A 24012-nucleotide genomic window follows, 5' to 3' on the forward strand; every position below is an offset into this window, starting at 1 on the left:
TATCTTCCTTCGTTTTGAGTGTAAAACTCCTACTCTTCGGGATATAGAGCACTGCTCTTGTTTTGTATATTGAATTTTCCGGATACGTCACATGCGCACTAAGGTTTTAATGAAACAATAGAGAGTTTCGAAACCTAAGCCAATCAGCTGTGTTTTAAAAACATTCTTTTATTTGAAATATCTATTGATAAACATCTTTTGTGAAAGTTGTCTATTATGTTTAAACCTATTCAGACCTATTGATAAGCAATTCCCGGGAGGGGACCACTAGTGGCCGCCTATAGCAATGCCTTTAGACCAAGAGTAAGACCTAAAAGCCCGGAGCTGTCTATTGTGTAGACTAAATCAATTGCAGATCGCCAAAAAGGCATACCCCATCAAAAACATTTTGATATTAACTTACAGAACCGGCCAGTTCATTGTTCTTGTCTTCCATATCTTGGATGGTGGTCTCCAAGTCATTGACCGTTTTCTCAAGGTCATGTTTTGAGCCCCCTTCTTCGATGTGACGTAATTTCTCTTCTGCTTTACTCCTGGAATAATGAAAATTGGGAATCTCAAATGAAAGCAAGGTCGGGTGGACAAAACATACTTCCAGGGTCCAATTTCCATTAAAGTTGTGTGTTAGTATAAATTCTTGTAGTAGAAAGATAATTCAAGTTTACTACCAACCTCGTTCCCTGCGTATTATCAGCTTTTTTGATGCTTACTGATAGCGCTAGATAATATTCTCTGGCGTCCATAAGTAACGTAAATAAAGCCTGGGATACACGGTGACGAGGTTGGTTTACTACCTCAGTAAAGCATGTAATTCATTGATAAATTCACAATTAGAAAACATAAAGTTCAATATTTTTCCACTTTAATTTCATTCTCCCGCTCACTCGTGGACTGGTCAACAAGGGCGGGAAATTCACGTCAAAAATAAAGGGAAGGGCGTAAAATAGAATCTTCACAAATTTTTTCATATCTTCAAAGTACTTTTCAAAAAGGTGCTTTCAGTCTGAGAGTTTAGCACTCTTTAAAAAAAGAATTTTAGTATTTTCAAACTTTATTCCGGAGTTATGTGCCAGTAGTGCCGTCGAACTGAAAGAATCAAAACTATATATAATTGACAAAAATGTATTCACTGAAGATTAGATTCAGTTTTCTTGGGTTGACAAGATTCTTGAAATTCGAACAAACCTGATTTTTCGTTGTTGTTCAAGGTTGTTCAACGACTCAGTGAGCTGTTGTTCGAGCTTCTCTTGTGCTTGGTATTGTTGTCGTCTGTAAAGAGATAGAAGTTTAAACGTTAAAACTAGTGGTAATTCCATCACGGACGATACTTGGATAAATAGCATATCGCAATGATTCTAAAAATAGACATCAAAATTACTGTTTGTCCGAGTTTTAATCCCATCATCCTTTGCATTGTGCTTTTGCAAGTCAATTACACTTTTTGACAATACAAAAGTAATAACTTGCACGCATTACGAATCAAGATGAAAAGGATTGTGGGATTGAATTTTGGTCAAATGTTGAAAGTAATTATGACGTTTGCATAGCGGTGTGCTATTACCAGGTAACCAAAATAAAAAGTTGTTTTCCATTGTAAAACAAGTGATATCCACACTCTGAATCATCCTGCGTAAGCGAAAACAAACGCAGAATTTCGTAAAGTTTGGAGCTCTCCCAACTAGCATTTGATTCGCCCTTTAATTTGTGAAGATCTAACTTTCTGGGTCAAACTGGAGTTTTTACAATCTATTTGATTTGGTTGATCGTTAACATGTAATAAAAAAATTTTGTTACTTTTTCTAAAGAACACGTCATCTATATTACTTCAATGGCCAATTAGTGAAGTGTCTTATAAAAGCTCCAGCTTATCCCAACTTTGTGAGAATATTCTTACTTGATCATATTCCACTGTGTTTCTCGATCTTGATATTCGTCATTCATTACTTCCAATTCTTCGACTTGTCCTTCCAACATCGTGCACGTCTGTTTCAACATTTGGATGGTCTACGGAGAGGACAAGAGGGATACTTAATCATTAAGTGTCACTGGCATGAGATCGCTCGATTATTTTGGCCTTGTAAAATATAAATCTAATGACTACTAAAGGGTTAATGGAAGAGTAAAATTCAACCATTAAAACCTTCAGTGGTCTAATAAAAATAGTTTTGGTCTCGGCAGGGTTAGGGCAGCAAAGAGAGCAAAGTGAAATCGTATGTAGTTCAGAATTAAAGCAAAAGGAAGTCCGCCCGTAAACTTTTTAGACTCTCGGGGCTATCAATAACTAGAGAACTAGAGAAAAGACTAAAGAGAAATTTGGGTTTGACCTACAGAAACTTTAACGGGGGAAAATTATTTTTGGTATTTCAAATACTTATCAGACGTACCAATTCTTGACTGTTAGCTTGTCTCTCTTTTTCTTTCAATTCTTCTTGTAGACTGTCTTTCTCTTTTTGGCTTTTGAAAATGTCGTCTTCGTATTTCTGTACTTTCGTCTCCATAACCTTAAAAGAAAGTTAAAGATGGTAAAAAAAAATATAAATGAAAGATAAGACTATCAGGAGTTCTGTGATGGGGGTCATATCCACTTGCTAGACTGGCATGAAAAACAAGATGTTGACATTTTGCAGAAAATTATTATATGGAAGGATGAAACATTGAGATGGATGGCGGGTCAGGGAAGGATTTTTAAAAACCCAGCAGCAGGTATTTGATTTGAATATTTAACGGCAATAATTTGCGATGAACTGGAGTTTTTACAAGATACTTCACTAATCGGTCTATTGAAGTAACAGAGATGCGTTCTTTAGAAAAAGTAACACGATTGTTTTACTACTGGTTAACCATTAACGACCAACCAAATCAAATAAGAGCTTGTAAAAAACTCTAGCTTGTCCAAATAATTTGAAGGCAAATAAAAAATACAGTACAGTACCTTTTTGTCGGTTTTTAAGTTTTCAATGGAGACATTCAATCGAGCAACCTTTGCTTCTGAATCCTGGTGGGAAAAAAAGAAACAAGTTCTTGAGGTACCGAGTTAAGTCTATATTCAAACTTTTGAAGAAGTAATTAAATGCCGAGAGGTATGCTAAGAAGAGTCGATAATTTGACTTCTAAAATGGTTTTGACGAAGGAGCAAACTTTCTTCAAGAGAGAAAGAGAAAGAGAGAAAATGTACCTTGCTTTTGCTGTTGCTGACGGTCCTAGTTCTTTGTTTTTCCAAATCGCCCTAAAAAGGAATGTAGAGTAACGTAACCTAACTGGTGAAGATGAATACCTGACCTCAAGAAAAGGAAGTCTTAAAAGTATTAATCTAATAAAATGAAACGTAAAAAGTGACTAATATTTTTACAATTATACAGTTTTTCTATTTGCCGTATAGGAATCCATGACTGTTTAGATCAAGGAAAGACCATGAAATGAAAAAGCCAAAATATACCTGCAATGCTTTGACTTTGTTTTCTAGTTCTTCGTTGGTTGTTTGTAGTTCGTCTTTTTCAACATTTAATTTACTGGTCTCGTCCGTTGACTGAAACACATAAAAAAAAAGAAATTAAATCCCTTGCCAATGCATCCATTTCAGACAACCGGTTACACGTTTTTTATAAGGGTTCGATATCAAAATTTTAAGAACAAGCTAAGAACATTTTAAGGCTTTGCAGAACTTAAAACACCTTTTTTCTTAAAGAGATGTACAAATATACAAAATGGTGAAAATAAGAACATGTTTAGAACATTTTTAGGCTTTAGAAATTTTGGGTGTTCTTATAAAAATAACGTCTAATTCTTTAAAAATGTGCTCACGTGAAACAGTCAGTTATAAGGTATAGCTGTAAAGAACTTAGCAAACGCCTGCCATACGTTCAAAGGTGTGGTGCATTATCAGCAAAAGTGATCCAATCACATTGTTTGGAGGTTAAGGGTATAGACACACAAGCAGCCTCAAACGGCTCAAAGTATTTTTGAATTTACCTTTGTGAGATCTCTCTTCAACTTTTGGATTTCACTTTCGAAATTTTCCGTGCTCTAAAGAATAAAAATTATCACGTACCAAATACAGAAAGATACAATAAAATAGAAAATTTTGCTACTTCAAAAGGACTGATGGACCATATTTTTGAAGATTTTCCGGAATGGACATAATTGTGATTTTAACGGCGAAAAATTGTGAAAATCTTTGTTTGAATTCGCTTAAAGTTTTGAGCCTGTATTATCTAGACGGATAGTTTCGATATTTAACGTAGATAGCCCAGTATTCTAGGGCTTTTAGGCAGTCTTACATGGAGCCCACGGTCAGCCGGCTCGGCTATCTATGAACTGAACGGAACAATGAAAGGGAGCGGGGATCCGAACCGCGAACCCCTGGTTGGAGAAGCTGACGCCTTTGACCACTTGACCTACCGCTCCTTAACAGCCAAAACTCGTGAAATTTCACAGCGGTAGTAGAAGACAGCCCAGCTGGCACACAACGTTGTTTTAACGTTCACCTAACGTTATATGGACGTTGTGAACGTTAGATAAACGTCGAAAAAGCGTTGTGTGCCAGGTGGGAGGAGAAATCACAAACCTCTTCCAACTGTTTATTGCTCTCGTTCAATTTTCCACGAAATGTTTCGATGTTGGATTCGGCTTTGATGATTTCGTTTCGTAAGTTCTGAATCTCACTCTCTGTCGTTTTCTTCTCTGATGAAATCTCACTCAATTGTCGTGAAAGCTCCATCCTGGGAAAAGAGAAGAATCAACTTCTTACGTTTAAGAATGTTATGGTGAGTTTGTATAAATTTGATTCGACATTTCGACATTTCGAGAGAAGGAAATAATCCAATGATGCTCCATAGCAGAGTTGAGAGGAGTATGTTTCACATAGTCACACATCTTCTAAAATAGCCTAGACAATTTTTACAGCTCTGAAAGAAATCGTACAAACCCGGGAATAATTTTTTGATATTTTTGTAAAAGAAACAAACAAACATACCTTTCTTTTTTCATTTTTTCATCCAGTTGCTTGTTATTCAATTCTTTTGCGTTCATCAAGTCATCCAGCTGTTGTTCCAATGAATCGCATGAAGCTTGCAACGAAGCTATCGTCTATAAAAAGGAAAAACGTAATAATTTCACAAGAGCAAAATATCTAATAGTGGAGCACTGTAACCAGACATAATACAAAAGGGTGTTTGTTTATCAAACGTTTTCGGCTATGAATATGATGCAAACTTCCAAAATGGAGAATATTGTCGTGTTGTAATTTTGAACGTAATTTATCTTTTTTCGGACATAACGAAACCCTCCTACATCACATACTGACCTAAGAGACAAAGAACAAGAACCAAGACAAGCTATCACGGCTTTTTCCTTATCTATCAAACAACAAGTGAGTTCACTTACGGAGTCTTTATAAGTAAGGTTATTATTGCGGTCATCGAACTCTTGTTTCAACTGTTTGTATTCTTCCTCGAACTTCTTGCTCTCTTTCTTCGTGTTTGCCAACTCACGTTGTAATTTCTATGGAAAACAAGCGATACTTTTATGAACCTACTTGGTTATATATTTAACACATATAATTGATATCTACGTGAGCGTGGCCATTAAACAATCATTCAGAACACAAATAGTGACGATCTATTAAAATCAGTCGTTTGTTTCTTATAAAAAACACGTTTAGAAACCAAAATTTCATTCTCAAACACAAATATTCTTTCATATTCAAGACTTCCTGAGTAAAAAAAACATCTATCTCATCAAAAAATTGAATATTTGGCTAAGAACATTGATGTATGCTTATTAATAGCGATTCCCGACCCAAATTTGCCCAAAAAGATTTTTTTTTCGAAAATCGGGCTCCGTCACATTCGAGGGTTGATATAGTCATGCACCTTTGCCAAAAATCAGAAAATTTGAATGAGCCAATATTGAGAAAAGCTGGTAACTAACGCACGAACGCACGAACGAACACCTCCACCGGGGTAGCTCCAAAAAGGATTGAAATTTTTGTTCACTAAGAATGAGTGAAAAGTAATAACACTTGGTACACGCGAGGAGGTTATCCTTTCTCTTTTTTCGTACATGGCGGTTCACGTTGAACTTTCTATGATGGGAAGAAACCAAGGTGTTTCAAAGTTAAGTTTATACTTTGTAAGATGGTAAGCTTACTTTTTACTTTAGATTAGCGAATCAACTGGTTTTGTAAATTTTCTTTTTAAAGGCCGTAGACGGGGTCGTGTACAATGATCCTAGACTGGATGACCATCAAATAGAGGGCGCGGTTTATCATTAGATAAGATTTTGAAAGGGATACAGAAAAGATACTTTGATAAAGAAATGCTCACCTCAATTTTACGTTCAACTTGTGCTTTGAGGTCTTCACCGAACTCGACCAGACTGTTGTATTTCCTTTTCGAGTCATCGAGATCGGACTTGAGTTGTTTGACTTCTTTCTTGAGTGAAGCATTCTCATCCGTCACGGATGTCAATTCTTGTTGAAGCGCTCTCGATTCATCGTCTGATGAATCATTCTGAAGGATAGGAAAGTTGGTTTTAGAAAAATAGTGAGAAATAGTGCCCGTGTTTGAGCTTATGGAGGTCAGAAAAATAGTGTGAAGAAGGCATCATTACTGCCTATCTTAGTATATGAACAGAAATTTAAAAAAGCTATTAGTAAAGGGTCAAGAAATTTAAGCATATAATTCTAAGATTAAGAAAGAGCAGAAAATATGTGATTGGAGTCGTAATCAATCACTTACCTCTGTTTTATTCAGCATGGAGTAAGACTGAAAAATAAACAATAAATTCAAATTAAATTGGGCTTTTCCACAAAAAAACCGTATAGCCCCTGTTGAGGAGGTCCATTTCCGTTCCAAGGGGGTAAGGTTTGATGTGCGGCGGAATTCCATAGGGAGATAAAAAATCTGTCAAAAATAACTGGAATTCCATGGGGGTAGCTATTTAAATCCTGCTAAAATTCAGAATTCCAGAGGGGTTTAAACCTGAAATTGCCTGGAATTCCAGGGGGTTACAGCATTTCCAGCCACAAAATGATGGACCTCCTCAACAGGGGGTATACGGTTTTTTTCTGGAAAAGCCCATTCATAAAGCCGAGAGTACCGCAATTAAGAAGATTTTAGACTGCGCCTAACTTCATTCGCTCGTAGGAAGTCCTAAAGTCTGAACTTTCTATAATGTCACCAAAAAATACAATCTCTATTAAAACCAGCTGTTTGGTAAATTTAATTGAAGTCTCAGAATTTTAAGCGAAAATGATGATATGCATTTTACCTTGACTTCAATGAGTTCCTTTTCAATATCTTGTTTTTCTTTCTCCACTCTCGAGAGCTGATTGGTAGCATCTTCTGCTGACGTCATTGCCTAAAGAAAAGAAAAAAATTATTAGAAGAATCTAACAGTATTGCAACTAGGTTTTGTGAATACGGACAGAAACCTTGCGACTTCGGACAGAAACTTTGTGGCTACGGACAGAAACTTTTTGAACACGAACAAAAATCTTAAGACAAGATGGTTATTGAACCAAAAACCCTCTTACTGGCAAGACAGAAATGATGTATTTGTCTCTAACCTGGACGAATTTCCGCCTACAGACAGAAAAGTTGCAATACTGTTCTAAGCTTATAAGGTTTTCTTTATCAATTTTAGAAAGCAGGCAGCCTTTAAACCACGAAAATCTTGGATTGAAACATTATCGAGCGCGAATCTTAATTTCTTCAAAAAGATAAAAAAAAAACACACCTTTGAGAGTTTGTCTTGAAATTGCTTGATACGATCCTCATTGTCAGCAGTGACTTTCAATAATTTTTGTTGCAGCTCGCTGACGTTGGATTTCGTGTCTTCACTGACCTGAAAGGGAAGATGGCGGATATGAATGTGGAGATGAAAGACTTCAGTAGTTGTAACAACAGAGTCGAGACATTTCGAGGATAGAGAATTCCTCTCGTTTCAAGGTAATATTGTTGGTTGTTTGCAACCTCGTCTCCGTGTATCCCAGGCTTTATCAACATTCAAGATGGCCATCAGAGAATACCCAGGTGTGGACCCTTTCCTCAGAGAGGGACCTTCTGGAAACAATACGTCATAAAGTAATCTGACGTTACAAGACGTTACAAAAAAAATAACGAAAAGATGAACTATTACAAAGAAACTGTTTTAAAAAAACTTACTTTTGTTAACTTTGCTTGGAGATCTGCAACTCTCTGCTTAGAGTCTTCGAGCATCTAAAGGTGAAAGTCATTCAGTCATTCAGTCATTCAGTCATTCATGTAAATCATTAAAATCATGAAATACCTTAAAAATCGGGAATAAATTCCATTTACATGAAGGTTGAAGATTGTTAACCACAAGGAAAATTCTTAGTTAAAAATGTTCAAGAGAATTGGCTGACGACAAGGAATACACAAGAATTTATAAGGCTCCGCTTGAGAAAATATGCCTTAATGTTTGTTTGCTCAAACCTTTCTCTGTTCTCCAATGTTTTCTTCTAATTGAACGTTCTTCTTCTCAGTGCTGTCTTTCTGTCGCTCAAGACTTTGTATCGTTTGATTCAGTTCATCCGAATTTGACCTGGTAAAAGAACGAAAATATCATTATTACAATAAAAACATATCCAAGGAAAATTGCAAGAGGGCCAAAAAAAGTTATTGCATTGGATAAAATCTACTTTTCATTGTTATCCACAGCCATAGAGATGATGGTTTGAGTTGGGATGGATTCAATTCTATCCACTGAGATTCACTCGACAAAAATCGCAAGAAAAGTGAGACTTGGTCCTTTTCTTGGTCAGGAATTAGTTAGTTACTTTAGCCGATAAAAAACAGAGAGAAAACAACTGACATTTGTATATCCTGGACCAAGTTTCTCAATCCTTGCCAAACAAAATGTTTGATCGGAGTGTTTTGAAATTAGTACTCTAATGGCGGCACTACTCAATAGCGGTGTAAATGCATCGAGTCTACTTTCCCTTAAATATTTCTGTTGATGTAGCACCGTTAGACGCAACAATTAATAACATTCCAATGGCTTCTTCTCGGGTACCAATTCCAAAAAAACTCCAATCAAAGATGGTGGATAAAGCTTGGTCCAGGGATATATAAAGATCAGTGGAGAGAATAAAAAACAATAGTGAGCCTGCATTCACTTACTGGCTAGTTTCTTCACGTAATTTGTTTCTTAATTCTTCTACTTCTTTCTTCAACGTGTCTTTTTCTCGGTCTGTTTTCTCACGGTTCGATTTCTCATTCTTTAGTTGTCGTTCGAAATCCTGAAAAAATTTGATGTGATAGTATCATTTAAGCGCCAAACTGACTGTAGTATGTTTTCATTTTTGAAGAAAAATAAATTTTGATATTTGGCTCTGCAAACATTTCGAGCACTCTGCATGAAAATGTTCATTTTATTGATTGATAGTATAATTTATAAAGTTTGGGAGAAAAGGATTTATAGGGTTGAGAGAGTACAGTGAAATCTCGAATTTCTTTTGTTCGAATCTTTGTATACCGAACTAGTTCTTAGTCCTAGCCAAGGAGAAAACAGTATAAAATTCTTTACAATTCGGACTTCACTTTAATTCAACAAATTAGAGTAACTGCTCAATTTCAAATAAGCGCTAGATTAAACTGTAGCGTCAACAAATGGAGACAAATAATGAAGACGAAATTAATTGAACTTAAAAATTAATTTGCCATCCCAGTACTGTCCTTCCAGCCTTCAATTATCTAAAAGGCTACATACACTACACAATATATTGTAAGACAATATAATGACGATATATTGCTGATTGCCGGCAATATATTGAAAAGATGTTCGCAATATATTGTCACCTCGGTTTGCGATATTCCAACAATATGGGGGGATTGTTTACAGAAAGAAAATTCCTTTTTATAATAGAGTACCACTTGTTTACTTCGTACATTCCGGTCCGAAAACCATATTATTGAATATTGTTCGTCAATATATTGTGTAGTCTAAGCAGGTCCTTAAGGGTTGAAATTTAATTTTTATGCCAGTACGGTCAGGTGCTTCCAGCCTCACTCAACTAAGGGTCTCAACACATTTCAAAATAAAGTTTAAATGACAAATGTCATGGGGGATTGTTTCGTCGTACATTCCGGTCCGAAAACCATATTATTGAATATTGTTCGTCAATATATCGTGTAGTCTAAGCAGGTCCTTCCAGGTGCTTCCAGCCTCACTCAATTAAGGGTCTCAACACATTTCAAAATAAAGTTTAAATGCCAAACCTTTCTTTCAGTTTCAAACAAGACTTTTTCATTCTCAAGCGACCGATATTGTGCTTCCACTTTAGAGACAGTCTTCGTTTTCTCCGTCAATGCTACTTGTAATTCTTTGTGTTTCTTTTGTTCTTTCTCCAGTTCTTTCATCAAGTTCTGGACTTGGGCATTGGACGCATCTTTGGTCGAGTCACGTTTGACTGAAGCATTCCTTGGTAGTGTCCCTTGAGTAGGTGTGGATGGTTCACTAAAAAAACAATAACAAAATTTTGTCCACTGCTTTTATTCTCTTACTGCTTTTAATTTTTTTCAAAATTGATGGTGTGGATGGTTCACTAAAAAATGGAGAACAACAAAATTTTACAAAACATTGCCAACTGCTTTTATTCTCTTACTGCTTTTATTCTGTTACTGCTTTAAATTTTTTTCAAAGTTGATGGTGTGAATGTTTTACTATATGAAGAACCTTGAATTTAAGTAGCTGTAGATATCGCTAGGTCGACACATGTTGTTCTATATACGCTGGTACATCTATAACGTCTCATAAAATTAAAAAGAAAACACCACACAAAAAATATGTACTCTTCACTGAGTGACGCCAGCGTCAGTTGTTTGGTGAAAGTGAAGCCAATGAAGGGGAGATCTTTCCCTTGAAATCCTTTCTTCTGCTCCATGAAATCTTCGAGACGTGGTCCACTGTTCTCTGTTTCAAAGTCGTCGAAGTTTGAAGTATCATCTTCTCTTTGGATGGTGGGAACGTATGGGGGGACAGCTATTTTGCACAAGAAGAAATACATCAGATGATTACATCCAAAACACATCCAAATAACAGCCACAAACTATAACTGCTTTTCTTAGAATATAAAAGGATTCAGAGTTTGTTTGCTAAAGTCATGAACGATACTGAGCTTTTTAAAAAAAATTTGAGGAGACTTTGATGAGAAAATGAAAAGAATTGCCTGCCAAGAACTAATACACGATAAACAGACAAGCTTACCATCTTGCAGTGTTGTCCAGTCAAGACCAGTGAAAAAAGGATGTTTTGCCAACCCAGTGTAAGTGATTCGTTCTTTCTGATCAGTCAACAAAGCTCTTATTAAACCTTTGGCATCATCTGATAATGGTTGGTCGTCTGGAAACTCCAACGAATTCTAGGGTGATGATATTGTGGTTATTAAGACATTTGTAGTTTTCACACTTTTTTATTCTACAATCCCAACAAATTGACTGCTCAAAAAAGGAAAAGAAAATTTGCTTAAAAAATTATATTAGCTGCAATAGGAACTCTTATATTTAAGCAGGTCCTGCCCGAATTTCTCCTTGTCCGACCTTATCATAATAATCAAGCTAAAACAATCCTGACCAGACATTTTGTCCGTCCGGCCCACAATAATCATGGTCATATCAATTGAAAAAAAAGGGAAATTCCCCAGGAAGTCTTAAAACCACAATCGATTTGTAAGTGCTCTAAAGTAGGTTCGAAGTGTAGAGTTAAACTCTGAGTTTTAACGCTAGACTTAAGATACCTTAGAATCTGAGGATCCAAAAGTTCAAAAATAGTCCAATAAGGCTCAGAATATAGCCTGGAAGTGCCTACCCCACCCAAATTGAAATATTCGATTAGATTAAAAAGATAGCGCAAAATCACCGGAACTTTAAATCTTGAAAAAATGTTAAAATAACCAGAATTTCAATATATTTCTAACCATGATTGCACTTGAAATCGTCATTTCGAGCCTTGCTAATTAATGCAATGGAAATTTTAAACTTAAAGTCATCTGCTTTTTAAAGAGGTAACAAAAGCAGTCTTGGACGACTGGAGAAATTTTGTACATACCTTGAAGTTCATGATCTGGCTGTACACGACCACCACAGAGTCTGCTTGGAAAGGAGTATAACCCATCATCATTTCATACGCCACAACACCAAGAGACCACCAATCACACTCGATACCATAACGCCCACCACCGCCACCTGAACCGTCCATACTCATCAATACTTCTGGTGCAATATATTCTGGTGTTCCAACAGGCATTTTACTGACAACCTATGAGAAAAAGTTCAAAACAATTGGTCAAAAAATTAAGTTTTCAACTTTCCACATTAGTTCTCTTTAGTTACCCTTGATTTCGTGCTTGCCAAGTAATTACACATAAGCCACATAAGGAGATTTTTTTAAATATGAAAAATAACTAAAAGTCATTGGTGAAACCCCTGCAAAAACATCTTTGTCTTACTTTCAAATATAACAGAATCTCATGTCTCAATAGAATAGGAAAAAAAGAATTGAATTTTAAAGCAGACTTACAGTTTTAGCTGATGATAATTTTGCAGAGCTTCCAAAATCTGCAAGCTTGACATGGCCAACACGGTCAATCAAAACATTTTCTGGTTTAATGTCTCTATGTACATAGCCTAATGCATGAACAGCATGCATGGCCATAATCATTTCTCCCAGATAAAATTTTGCAATATTTTCTTCAAATACATCGTCATATTTTGCTAATAAGGATAACAAGTCACCACCAGGGTGAAAGTCCATAACTAAATAAAGAGAGTCGTAGTCCTGAAAAGCATATTGCAAAGAAGTAATCCATGGGTTATTTGCAAACGCCATAATATCACGCTCCTCTTCAAAAAAAGCTACATTGTCCTGCGATAAAGTGGATGATTTCTTGAGAACTTTCATGGCATAAACATTTCCAGTAACTTTCTCTCTAACAACGTGTACCTGAAAAATGATCATTAAAATATTTTTAAAATAATGCAACAAAAATACAATAAGTTATAACCTTGAGGTGAGGGAGAATAATTCAACTCAGGCACGACGCACCAGGTATAGTAGGTATGGTGGCTGCCGAACCAGATCTTCACAAAAAAATCCAGTTTTCCTCTTCGTCAGTAAAATTGCTTAAATTTCCTCATTTGCCGTACAAGATTTAAAAAAAAGCTTCTGTCGTGCCTGCAACTTGAAACACAATTATGAAACGCCTTTGCAGTAATTAGTATATGTAATCACATGATAACGAGTGCAATTCGAATATAATTGCACGAGTGATTTTTTTGTTATTAATTTTCCGAGTCCGAAAGGACGAGGAAAATTCGAAACAAAAAAATCACGAGTGCAATTTTCGAATTGTACGAGTTATTATGTGATTATGAGCTAATCGCACAATGGCTTTCACTACTTTTTCCCAGTTAGGAAAGTAAATTACAGAAATTACACTGAGAGTTTTATATTTTTCTCTTCTCTTTATGTCTTTCTTTTATTGTTGTTTATTGATTTTCTTTCTCACAAAATAAATTTCGAATGCAATTAAAACGTTCGATGCAAAAAAAATGTAAGAAAAAACATTAAAATCAATTTTGTAAACATTGGCGCGGCATTGGAGAGTGTGATTAACGATTAATTGCTCTCTACAGGATGCAATTAACGATTAATTGCTCTCTTTGAGGGCGTGCCAAATAAGAAAAAATAACCCATCGTGCGATTAAGGTCTAAATCATACTCAGCTTCCAGACAAAGAAATACTCACCTCTCCAAAATGGCCTCTGCCAATGGTTTTACGAATTTCAAAGTCATTTTTCCTGAGGCGAAGCTTCTCGATTTCACTAATCAATGGTTTGACTGGAAAGAAAAGAAGAGAAAAACATTAGTCTTAGATGTCTTTGATACTCAACTTTCAAGTTATACCATGACTACTCCAGCTCTTTCAAAAATGAAAACAATAGTTCTGAGAGGATTTTTGGATTTTAATAAACATTCTCGAATCAACCTAAAATTGTAGTTTAGCAAAACATAAAATGTTTTCTGCTAGCTAAAATTGAACATTCCTCATGGTTTGGAATAGACGATATCGGATTTAGATAAATGCAATGCATTCTGGTTTCTAGGGACTCTCAAAGGAATTATAGTAGATCAATTATAATAGATTATAATTCCTTTGAGAGTCCCTAGAAACCAGAATGCATTGCATTTATCTAAATCCGATATCGTCTATTATAAGTTATTTTACATTGGAAGCAAAAATGATTCATATAGTCACAGGCCATTTTTCATGCCCTTTTCATACCCCTCCTGAAATCACTAAAATTTTGGCAGCCTTTTTATAGCAGAAGAACACAAGAAAAAGTACCCTTTTTGGCCAACGGACGCTGCCCTGCCTTTCTAAAATAGGGCCTGAGTCATCACTCTCAACCTGATATCTCCAGAGAAGCATTGATGTAAATCATAGAGAGTATTTAGTCTTATGAGATATTTAAAGTTTTCCTGTTTGAACCATGGCTACACCTCCTTACTTTTGTCGAGCAAAGACAACACAATATCATTCTTTAGGAAGTGTGCTTTCAAACAGCATGAGTTTGAGCTCTCCTTCCACCTTAAAGCCATAAATGATTTGGGTTGAACAAAATTTGAAAATGAAACTTAGAAGGATCTGGAAGGATGGGGTTTTTGTTCTTTTAACATTTGTAGCTGGTTGTTATCAACTTTAATCTTTCAGTAGAAAATTTTAAATAGAAAATCCAATAAGAAAATATCTTTTACTTTGAAATAAAATCTCATGATTAATTATATGCTCAGCATGCACATATAATATATATTTCTAACTTAAGAGGAAAGTATCTTTAGTTAAAGGAATATTACTTCCTAGTACCACCACTTATAGAGAGCTCTCAATATAAAGGATAGCCTAGCTAGCAAAGACATCAGTATAAAGAAGAGAGGGGAAAGAGCTCACGAAAGAGCAATACACAAATGTATAGGCTGAGCAGCCCCCATATAGGTCATAAAATGGAAAGTATATCAATAATGCATGGAAATAGAATCAGTATTCAAATATATTAATTCACATTTCAATTTGCTTTTTTCAAAAATTTACAAAGTATTGTTTATTAGGGGTTAAAAGGGAAGTGTGAAATTCATTGTGATTCCATAGTTAAATGAGCATTCTAACTACACTCTAGTAGGACAATGATTTTAAGTAATAGTACAAACAAAAGAAAAGCTAAGGTTAGAAAACGTCTAGGAGTCTATATAATGCATTTCTATCAGTATAATTTTGGAAAGCCTTCATCGTAACATGATATATTTATCATAATGCAGTAGTGTTTGCAAGGAAATGAGAATTACTACCTCTTGTTTTCAAATCAAGCTCAAAATATGATTGTTATGAAAGTAATAAAAACTTTCACTAAATCTTGCATCTCAGTTTAAAATAACATAATGATCACCTTTAAAGCAATGTAACTGTCATTTTTTCTGTAAGGGGTCATTCTAAAGTAATGAAATATCATCATAACAAAATAAATCAAAAACATATACAAAAGAATTGTAAATTGTCGGATCAGAAAAATTTAGCATCAGCCTCAGCAGACCTCCCCCCCCCTAAAAAGCACTAAGACAATTTAGAAAAATACCAAAAACACCAAAATCTTTTTTTGTTTATAGTACTGTGGGATACAGCAAAAATCAACAATTTTGGGAAAACTGACTCAAAATGTTCTAAAATGTTTAAGTACACCTTCTCAAGTCTATCTGTATTTTTGAAGAAAAGAATTTCTTGCAGTTTCTTGTGTATTTTTGAAGAAAAGAATTTCTTGTGTATTTTTGAAGGAAAATCATTTGGGTACTTCTAAATTTAGAGGTTTGCCACTCTGCCAGAAAGACAGGAAAGCAGTCCTGTGATGTTAAAAAGTTGAGATCCATGCTATGATTTGAAATGCTTTGAATTTCATATTTCTAATCATTCATATCTGAGAATTGTTTTGTGCAAAAATATCAAACTCTTTTGACAAAAACACTATACTGCAGTAGAGTCATATCACCAGTGCACGAACGGCCCCAGTGCACGAACGAGCGTCTTTGAACTTGAAAAAAACAACCAAAAACAAACTTCTATAGAACTTCCTTTGTGCAGCAGAATCCTCAAACTATTCCTTGCAATCTCTCCAAAAATTAAAATAAACGGAGCACTAGAACAACACCAAACCGATTTTGAACGAGGCCAAGTAAAAAAATCACGAAATTCGGGATTTTTGTAAATATGGCTGATCGCGAGAGAAAATGTTCTTTATAAGAAAATTTGCGCAAGAAGAGTTCTGAAAATGACTTTCCTCTTTTAAAAACCTGTTATCTTCCATCACACAAAATTTCATTGAAACATGTTAGCTCATTAATTCAAAATCAATAGAAACATATCACCAGTAGTTGATATAAAAAAGGTTCCAGTCCGCGAACGATCCGAACACCATATTCAAAATGAAGACATTGCAACGTCAAAACATTCGAAAGCGCTGGCGATCTCAATTAAAAAAGAAGACACTGCATTGCCGCGCTTTTTGATGAGCAAAACTTGAAAAAGAAAACAAAAAAATGGACGACAAGAAAATATTTACAAAAATAAACAGGTTAGTAAAACACTAAAGTTCTTATAAAAAAGACGCTATTTTGGTGAAAAAGCGCGTGGTTTTGAAAAGTTCAAATACCCCTGTATCATCTCGGAAGAGAGTTAAAGTATTACCTGCGAGCGGAGCTCTAATTTTTTCTTTCAAAAGATTGTTCGCGCACTGGTTCATCGTTCGCGGACTGGGTCCGAATAGCGCGCGCTTTTAACGAGTTATTATTCCAAGAAGAAGCCTTCAAATAAAGTGAAAACAAACTGAAAGAAGGACTTCAAGCTTGTTTACGAGATGGTCAAAAAGGATTTATGTAAAAACCAAAAGTAAGTCAGAAAAGAGAAAAATAAGTTTGCCGTTCGTGCACTGGGTACCCCCCTCTAGTACCTTTGACAAGATTGATTACATTGGACTCAGAATTCTGTAGTTATTCTGCTTAACTTAAGATTCAGAATTTTGGAACAAAATTTTGGAACATAAATTTCAAAAAAATTTCTTAAAAATGTAATTGAAATGTTTCCTTGTCCATGGATTAACTTTCTGATAATCTTGATTATATCAAGTCATCAATCAAACTATTTGAAACAAATCCAATACAGTTCATCCATTGAAATTTTTTTGGAATAAACAATTTATTGATTTTGATGATCTAGCCTCCTTCTTAACAAGTATTAAAATGTTCAGAGCATATTATCACTCCATTTTTTTAACATTTTTTTCACAATTATTAAATATAATCTTTTCATGATTGCAGATAGAGATAGAGATATTTTAAATAGATAGCCCAATAATCTATGTAGAACTTCCAGGCACTCTTTTCTACTGAGTCTAGTACCAGTTGGCTTGGCTGAACAGAGCATTGGAAGGGACATTTTGCTAACCTTTTTTTACTTTTGAAGTTAATGTTCATCAACATCACTCAATGTTTTTTTGCCCTAATATCTACTAGCCGTATTAAAAAAAGGGTTGCGAAGTGATCCAGACTCCACCTCCATTCCCAAGTTGCTAGCAAAATAGGACTAAGAGGCATTCTAAAAATCCTTAAAGAGACAGGGTCATAATCCATAACGCCAACACACCACACAAACTAAGGCGGCAACATACCAGCCCCCCACACGTGCAACGCTCTTTCGTTACAGTTGTTCTGATGTAAATGGTGCCTTAATGAAATCCAACTCTAGTCAAACAATCAAACAATCAAACAATTTTATTTGAATAAGCTATTTTTTGAAAATCAAAACAAAACAAAAACAAAAAGTTTCTTTACCAGTCCAGTATTGGTTTCCAAAGTTACAGATTTAGATTTTACACAGTGCAGCATAATGTTTACTGCCTTCAAGTTCTGTCTTGATTTGATTTAAAATCAGTTCACAAATACATTAACACAGCAGAGCTGTTAGAGCATGAAGATTCGAGAAGCTGTTACTTTCTTGAGACAAAAAAGCTCTCTTTTTCGCGTGACACAGTATAAACCACTCATTTGGTCTTATTTAATACTTGATTCTTACTCTAAAAAGTGAAGGATAAGAAGTCCTTGCTGTCACCATTCAAACCAAATTTATTTTTTATTTCCATTTAACAGCTGAATGCTCCTCCTGAAATAACTCAAATTTTGGTAAAAACAGCCTTTTTAGTGGGAAAATACTAGAAAATAGTCGAACGTGCGCAACGCACTGGGCTCAACTTCAGTGGCTTCAAATTATTCATAGGCCCAATTGTAGACCCCCAGATATTTAACCAATGAACAAGTGTGCCAAATTTCAACCAAATCCGACCATTTTGGAGGCCTGTAGGCTGCTTCACAGCTTTAGCCTCGTTTTGGCAAAAAACTCATCCCTAGGCCCCAAAAATCTGAATTTTTGAAAAATGCAAAAAGCACCCCCAGATATTCACCCAAGGAACAAGTGTGCAAAATTTTAGCCGAATCGAACAATTTTTGAAGTCTCCAGGCTGCCCCAAAGTTTTAGCCTCGTTTTGGCGAAAAACTCGTCCCCAGGCCCCAATAATCAAAATTTTCAAAAAATGAAAAAACACACCACCAGATATTCACCCAAGGAACAAGTGTGCAAAATTTCAGCCAGATCGAACAATTTTTAAAGTCTCCAGGCTGCCCCAAAGTTTTAGCCTCGTTTTGGCGAAAAACTCGTCCCCAGGCCCCAAAAATCAAAATTTTTGAAAAATGAAAAAAACACCCCCAGATATTCACCCAAGGAACAAGTGTGCAAAATTTCAGCCAAATCGAACAATTTTTGAAGTCTCCAGGCTGCCCCAAAGTTTTAGCCTCGTTTTGGCGAAAACTCGTCCTCAGGCCCCAAAAATCAAAATTTTTGAAAAATGAAAAAAACGCCCCCAGATATTCACCCAAGGAACAAGTGTGCAAAATTTCAGCCAAATCGAACAATTTTTGAAGTCTCCAGCCTGCCCCAAAGTTTTGGTGATAGACACACAGACACACAGACACACACACACACACACATTCTCAGATTCTAACTCAACTGAAGTTGAGAAAAATGCCCTTTTTGACCACCGATGTCTTTCTAAAATATGACCTGGATAGGAATAATAAGAAGGTCAATATTGCTTATTGAAAATCAGATTGGTAAATTCTGTGTGTTTTCATTTAGATCAAAATAAGCTCTCATGTCCTTTTAATGCACCCTGTAGAGAGCCTGTGCGAGAGCAGATAGTTAAGCTAGGCTTGACTTACTTATTTTTCCTTTCCTATTCCAACAATACAATGCTAACATTAGTTGATACAAAACAAATTGACAAAATTATTCCCCATGCAATGTTTATATCCAAATCTGAGATAAAACGAAAGTGGTCTCTTCTACTCAGTGCTTCATAAGTTGTTCCATCCGAAAGACTTTTTTTAATTTCAACCAATGAGATTGATGCATATAATGACGGTTATTACTGGCCCTACTTTTTGGCCCTAATGGCTTTTTGGCACCTTGGATGACAGGCGGTCTTATTACTGTCATTTACTAACACCATATTAATGCCATCTTTATTTGTTCCAATATCAGTGATTCTAAGTGGGTTGATTTTTTTCTCATCTTTAGGTCTCAAACGAAAGTGTTAATTTGATGTAAAAGTTAGACTGTTAAAAAACTTTTCTGGTTGAAGGAAGCGCTTAAACTTCACCACTTGATTGGATGTTACTTTTGAAACAATAGCACAGCAATTTCTTGCAGTTTCTTGATTGGACAAAATAAAAAATCAATATCGAAGTGATTGGATAACAAAATATTTGGCGCTTTCACAAGACTGCAAAATCTCACTCTTCATGACACCTATTCTATTTGTTTCAGTCCGTGATCCTAAGGTGTAGACTATTTCTCATCTTCAATTCTCTGAAGTAAGCGAAAATTTGATACCAGAGTTAGATTGTCAACAAAGTGGCATAAAAATAATTGAATAAAAGAAGAACTTAAAATTATTTAAATATTTTCATCTTGAAGAATTGGTGTAAAAAAAACCACTCCGAACCCCGTTGCTAAGATGTCAGCTTGAAATCGAGAGTCAAACCACTAAAAATGAAAGTAAAAATGACCCGCACTCAAAATCCCGTAATTAGTCTATACTGTTTGTTGATTGCTTGTGTCATCAACAACTCACAAGTCATTTCTTAAAATGGAAACACAAAATTTACCAACTGACTATATTTCTTTGGTTAGATGCCAGAGAGAAAAAGATTCCAACCTCGGTTGGTTCGAAACGCAGGACACAGGACCCAGGAGGCAGGACACAGGACGCAGGTCAGTGCTGACAGGTCAGCTTTAATTGCTGTAAAAAACAAAGAAAATGTTTGAAAAACACTTGTAATCGTTAGAAATATCATTCTGAAGGTATTTTATTGGTCTAGAACCTTTTTAAAGGTCAAAATCTATCCACATGCTTGCCACGTGCTTTTGCATTTTGTGACGTGTATAACACGGCCCTGTAATACTTGTATTATATATTACACATAAATCACGCATTGTATAGTAGCAGTTATCTTTTCAATGTCATTGACATGTGACATATATGTTATACACAAAATACATGTGTTAAAAATATTTATCTCATCTTTAAACCAACAGGAAAATAGCTATTTCACAATCGCTATATCATATCTCATTATATCCCCTGCATCACCTTGGGTATGATAACAAAAATTGACTAAAATAGCGTCAAAGGTTTGTATTTTATTAATATATCAATATTTTCATTCCCTATCTCGTATTTTTGATGAAAATGACGTCACTATTTTCATATCTCTAAAACAGCTCTCTTGGAGCATTTAATGTTTTCAAAATATATAAATCTATATCTACTTGCACCATCAGCATCCTATTGAGCATGAAAAAACATTTTGTTGTAAACTGATGTACACACCTTGTATTTTGTGCTAGCGTCATCATTTACATAATTTAAATGTCATTTTGTCAATATTTAGGATTGATGGCTTGTCATTTAAAAATCTTTTAAATAGCGTATTTTGTATAATATATAATTTTCCATTGCGTATAATGTTTTTAGAAACATTTTATACATTATATGTTACGAGTGTGTTACAATTTTCCGGTCTGTAGTTTGTATGACCTGCGTCCTGTGTCCTGTCTCCTGCGTCCTGTCTCCTGCGTTTTGAACCAACCGTTCCAACCTTGCTATCATTCCCATCTCTAAAGAAGGTTGGCAGAATTTGATGAGATGTCAACAATAGACCAACTCACTATGCAAAAAATTCCTTTCGCCTGAAACTCCCTGAAAGGATTTTTTTGTGAAACATTTTTGATTTTAGTCAGATCTTAAAGCATAGAACTTTTGCTAGATGGATGCCATTCGCAATTTAAGCTGAGAGCTATTAAATATCCAACATGACATCTCGTCTACGCGAATACCTAAAGTTGGTCTAATTGCCCATTCCAGAATTTGTCTGTAACAGGGGGCAGACAACATAAGATTTCCAAGGAAATTGAATTAAAAATAGCAAAAAAGAGTGGAAATCCCGACATATTTTGCAAAAGTACATGGATTTTTATTGGAATTTCCTACCACCTCTGGAAAAAAAATTATTTCCAAGGCTAGAAAATATTTAAAAATGTACGCCGTCTGACAGGGGGTAACGAAAATTTTCTGGAATTGGCACAATGTTGACAGCCCTCTTCTAATTTTGACACCCTTCTTTAGAGATAGGAATAATAGGAAAGTTGGAATCACTAAACTATTTTGTTTGCTAAACAAACAGAGTGAAAAAAATCTTTTTTCTATCTATCTATCCATCTATCTATATATTTGAGTAACATCAGGCCTGAAGGCCCATTTTCGCTACATATAAAATACAAGATTGTTTAATAAAATAATTTTATTAATAAATATTGAATAAATATTAAAATCATTCTAAAAGTCAAAGGGCTAAAAAGAAAAGGGGGTGATAAGTGTGTCCAAGCTTGGAAAGTGTAAGACTTCAGACTAAGAGATTAAAGTTATGAGGCTTTCACGCCACAAAAGGAGCAAATCTTTGCAACAAGAAACGTGTCAATGCGCAAGCGTCCGAACATAGAAATAAAAAAAGTCTGTTCTTCCACGGAAAATTGTGAGATCTGTTATCGACACTCTGTAACTTTGACATGTCAATCAATCGTGCACGCTGTAAAAAGTCTCTAGAGAAAAACAACTCAAAAAAATGGCATCAAGATGTGAGCAGCGTGAGTGTGATTGAATTGAAAAGAGGACGTCCTGTTGAATAATTATGTAGTCCAGCCATAAAAACAATGATAGAGTCGTGCATAATTACTGTATCATGCATATTGTAATAATTATATGCATGGTTTTATCATTGTTTTTCTGCTGGACTACATAATTATTCAACAGGGTGGCCTCTTTGAAAAAAGGTCTATTGTTAATTACTTCTTCAAATTATGTACTTTTAAAATGCTTTAAAAATACATTTGTTTGTAATTATGGGATAGTGAAAGTTTGATTGATAAAGTTGGTTGAAGTATCAAAACAAACTTGTTGTTGAAGAGATTTAAACAGTAAGTGAAAATACAGCCCAGAAATCAACCGTTCAAAGATTTGACCAATCGTCCCAAGTTAGAGCAGTTGACGATACACTTTTCCCGGAATTCAAACTTTATGGAAAAATTGTGCACGTTTGGGAGGTTTAAACAAACACGTTTTTGCCTGCGAGGGGTGAATTATGGAAAAGGTGTATTACACCTGAAAGAACAGCGTAAGGAACATGGAAATGTTCCGGGGGGAATGTTTAACCACAAAAATGTTGAGAAAGTTTAGCCATTCTACCATAAGTGAAAAAGTCACAGCATGACCTGTTTGAATTTCATTATAGTCAGAGCTAGCATAATATATAGGTTTCAGATCAGACATGAGGCTGCTGTTTAAAAGTTGTGAAAGTTTACCCTCTCATTTACCATCCGCATCCCCAAACGACATGAGAATATTGTTTTAATACAGGCAATTTTGTTAATATACTCACATTTCTTAACATATACAGCAATATTTTTGTCTTTTTGCATTTGATCAGTTTGGCATTCATTGAAGAGCGCAACAAAGGCATCCAAAAGTGTTTCTTTGTCAAGGAGAGGAACCTTTCTTCCCGAGGTTTTCCCACTGAGAAGTTGGTTCAGTCGAGTGATTCTGCTTGAAACTCCCTCTGCCATTTTTGGTGTCAGTTTCCAAAAATGTCTATTATATGTTATTTATTCCTCATCATTTAATAATAATTTCACCTGGGATAAAACGAACCCATGTCATCAAAATTACATTCTATAAAAATTCTTGCAACACAAACAACGCACGACCATTTTTTTCAAAAATCGAGCTGTGAAACCTTGACCCGCAAAAACAACATTCATTCCAGCTTTTGACTGTGAATAAAATACTGACCCATCTCAGACTTAAAATATAAGCCTTCCTAGAAGTGAAAATTTTACATGTTTCTAGAACTCAAAGATGAAAAATCAACAAGTAATCGGAAAATTGTTCATATAATTGCTCATATCATAGTAGATTACAAGAAAAAACTACAAAACTCTGCTATGAATCAAGTAGATTTTAAGTTATCCCGCAACTTTAACCTGTGTATGGGGGTCTGTAAATTACTGAAGTGACTCACGGGAGGCTTTTTGTCTGCGGCGGTTTAGCGATATCATCTAAATTTTCTTTTCGTCGGATTGCGTCACTGATATTCCAATTTTCTCATAAATTAAAACTTTGGAAACCTCCATAAAGAGAAAGTTTTTGGCAGTTGGATAAGGCCAAGTCGAGTTGACATTTCACCAGCTGCAAGATGGTTTAGACAAAATGTGCGTTAGTAAAAAACGGCGTAGATCTTGCCGCGTATAACTTTGATTGACAGCTACGATCTGGCTATTGT

At 35.3% G+C, this 24012-nt stretch overlaps 1 protein-coding gene across 1 annotated transcript in view; it reads right to left on the reverse strand.

Annotated features, from left to right (window-relative positions):
• Window positions 1-23461, reverse strand: part of LOC136812447 (citron Rho-interacting kinase-like) — a 41252-nt gene extending 17791 nt beyond the window's left edge. The window contains exons 1-25 of the mRNA XM_067068943.1: window positions 23113-23461; window positions 13769-13860; window positions 12541-12963; window positions 12070-12279; window positions 11230-11383; window positions 10815-11004; window positions 10242-10479; window positions 9144-9262; window positions 8457-8565; window positions 8166-8219; window positions 7738-7845; window positions 7270-7359; window positions 6738-6764; window positions 6324-6509; window positions 5383-5499; window positions 4973-5085; window positions 4565-4718; window positions 3970-4023; window positions 3437-3526; window positions 3176-3226; window positions 2933-2995; window positions 2385-2501; window positions 1895-2004; window positions 1186-1269; window positions 404-533 (exon numbers count right to left, since the gene is read on the reverse strand). Coding sequence (XP_066925044.1) covers window positions 404-533; window positions 1186-1269; window positions 1895-2004; window positions 2385-2501; window positions 2933-2995; window positions 3176-3226; window positions 3437-3526; window positions 3970-4023; window positions 4565-4718; window positions 4973-5085; window positions 5383-5499; window positions 6324-6509; window positions 6738-6764; window positions 7270-7359; window positions 7738-7845; window positions 8166-8219; window positions 8457-8565; window positions 9144-9262; window positions 10242-10479; window positions 10815-11004; window positions 11230-11383; window positions 12070-12279; window positions 12541-12963; window positions 13769-13860; window positions 23113-23296 — 3267 coding nt within the window. The 5' untranslated portion in view covers window positions 23297-23461. The remainder of the gene's footprint in view (window positions 1-403; window positions 534-1185; window positions 1270-1894; window positions 2005-2384; window positions 2502-2932; window positions 2996-3175; window positions 3227-3436; window positions 3527-3969; window positions 4024-4564; window positions 4719-4972; window positions 5086-5382; window positions 5500-6323; window positions 6510-6737; window positions 6765-7269; window positions 7360-7737; window positions 7846-8165; window positions 8220-8456; window positions 8566-9143; window positions 9263-10241; window positions 10480-10814; window positions 11005-11229; window positions 11384-12069; window positions 12280-12540; window positions 12964-13768; window positions 13861-23112) is intronic.
• Window positions 23462-24012: the final 551 nt, after the last annotated feature.

This window comes from Clytia hemisphaerica, unplaced genomic scaffold (assembly GCF_902728285.1).
Source record: "Clytia hemisphaerica strain Z4C2 unplaced genomic scaffold, Clytia hemisphaerica genome assembly, whole genome shotgun sequence".
Taxonomy (NCBI): Eukaryota; Metazoa; Cnidaria; class Hydrozoa; order Leptothecata; family Clytiidae; genus Clytia; species Clytia hemisphaerica.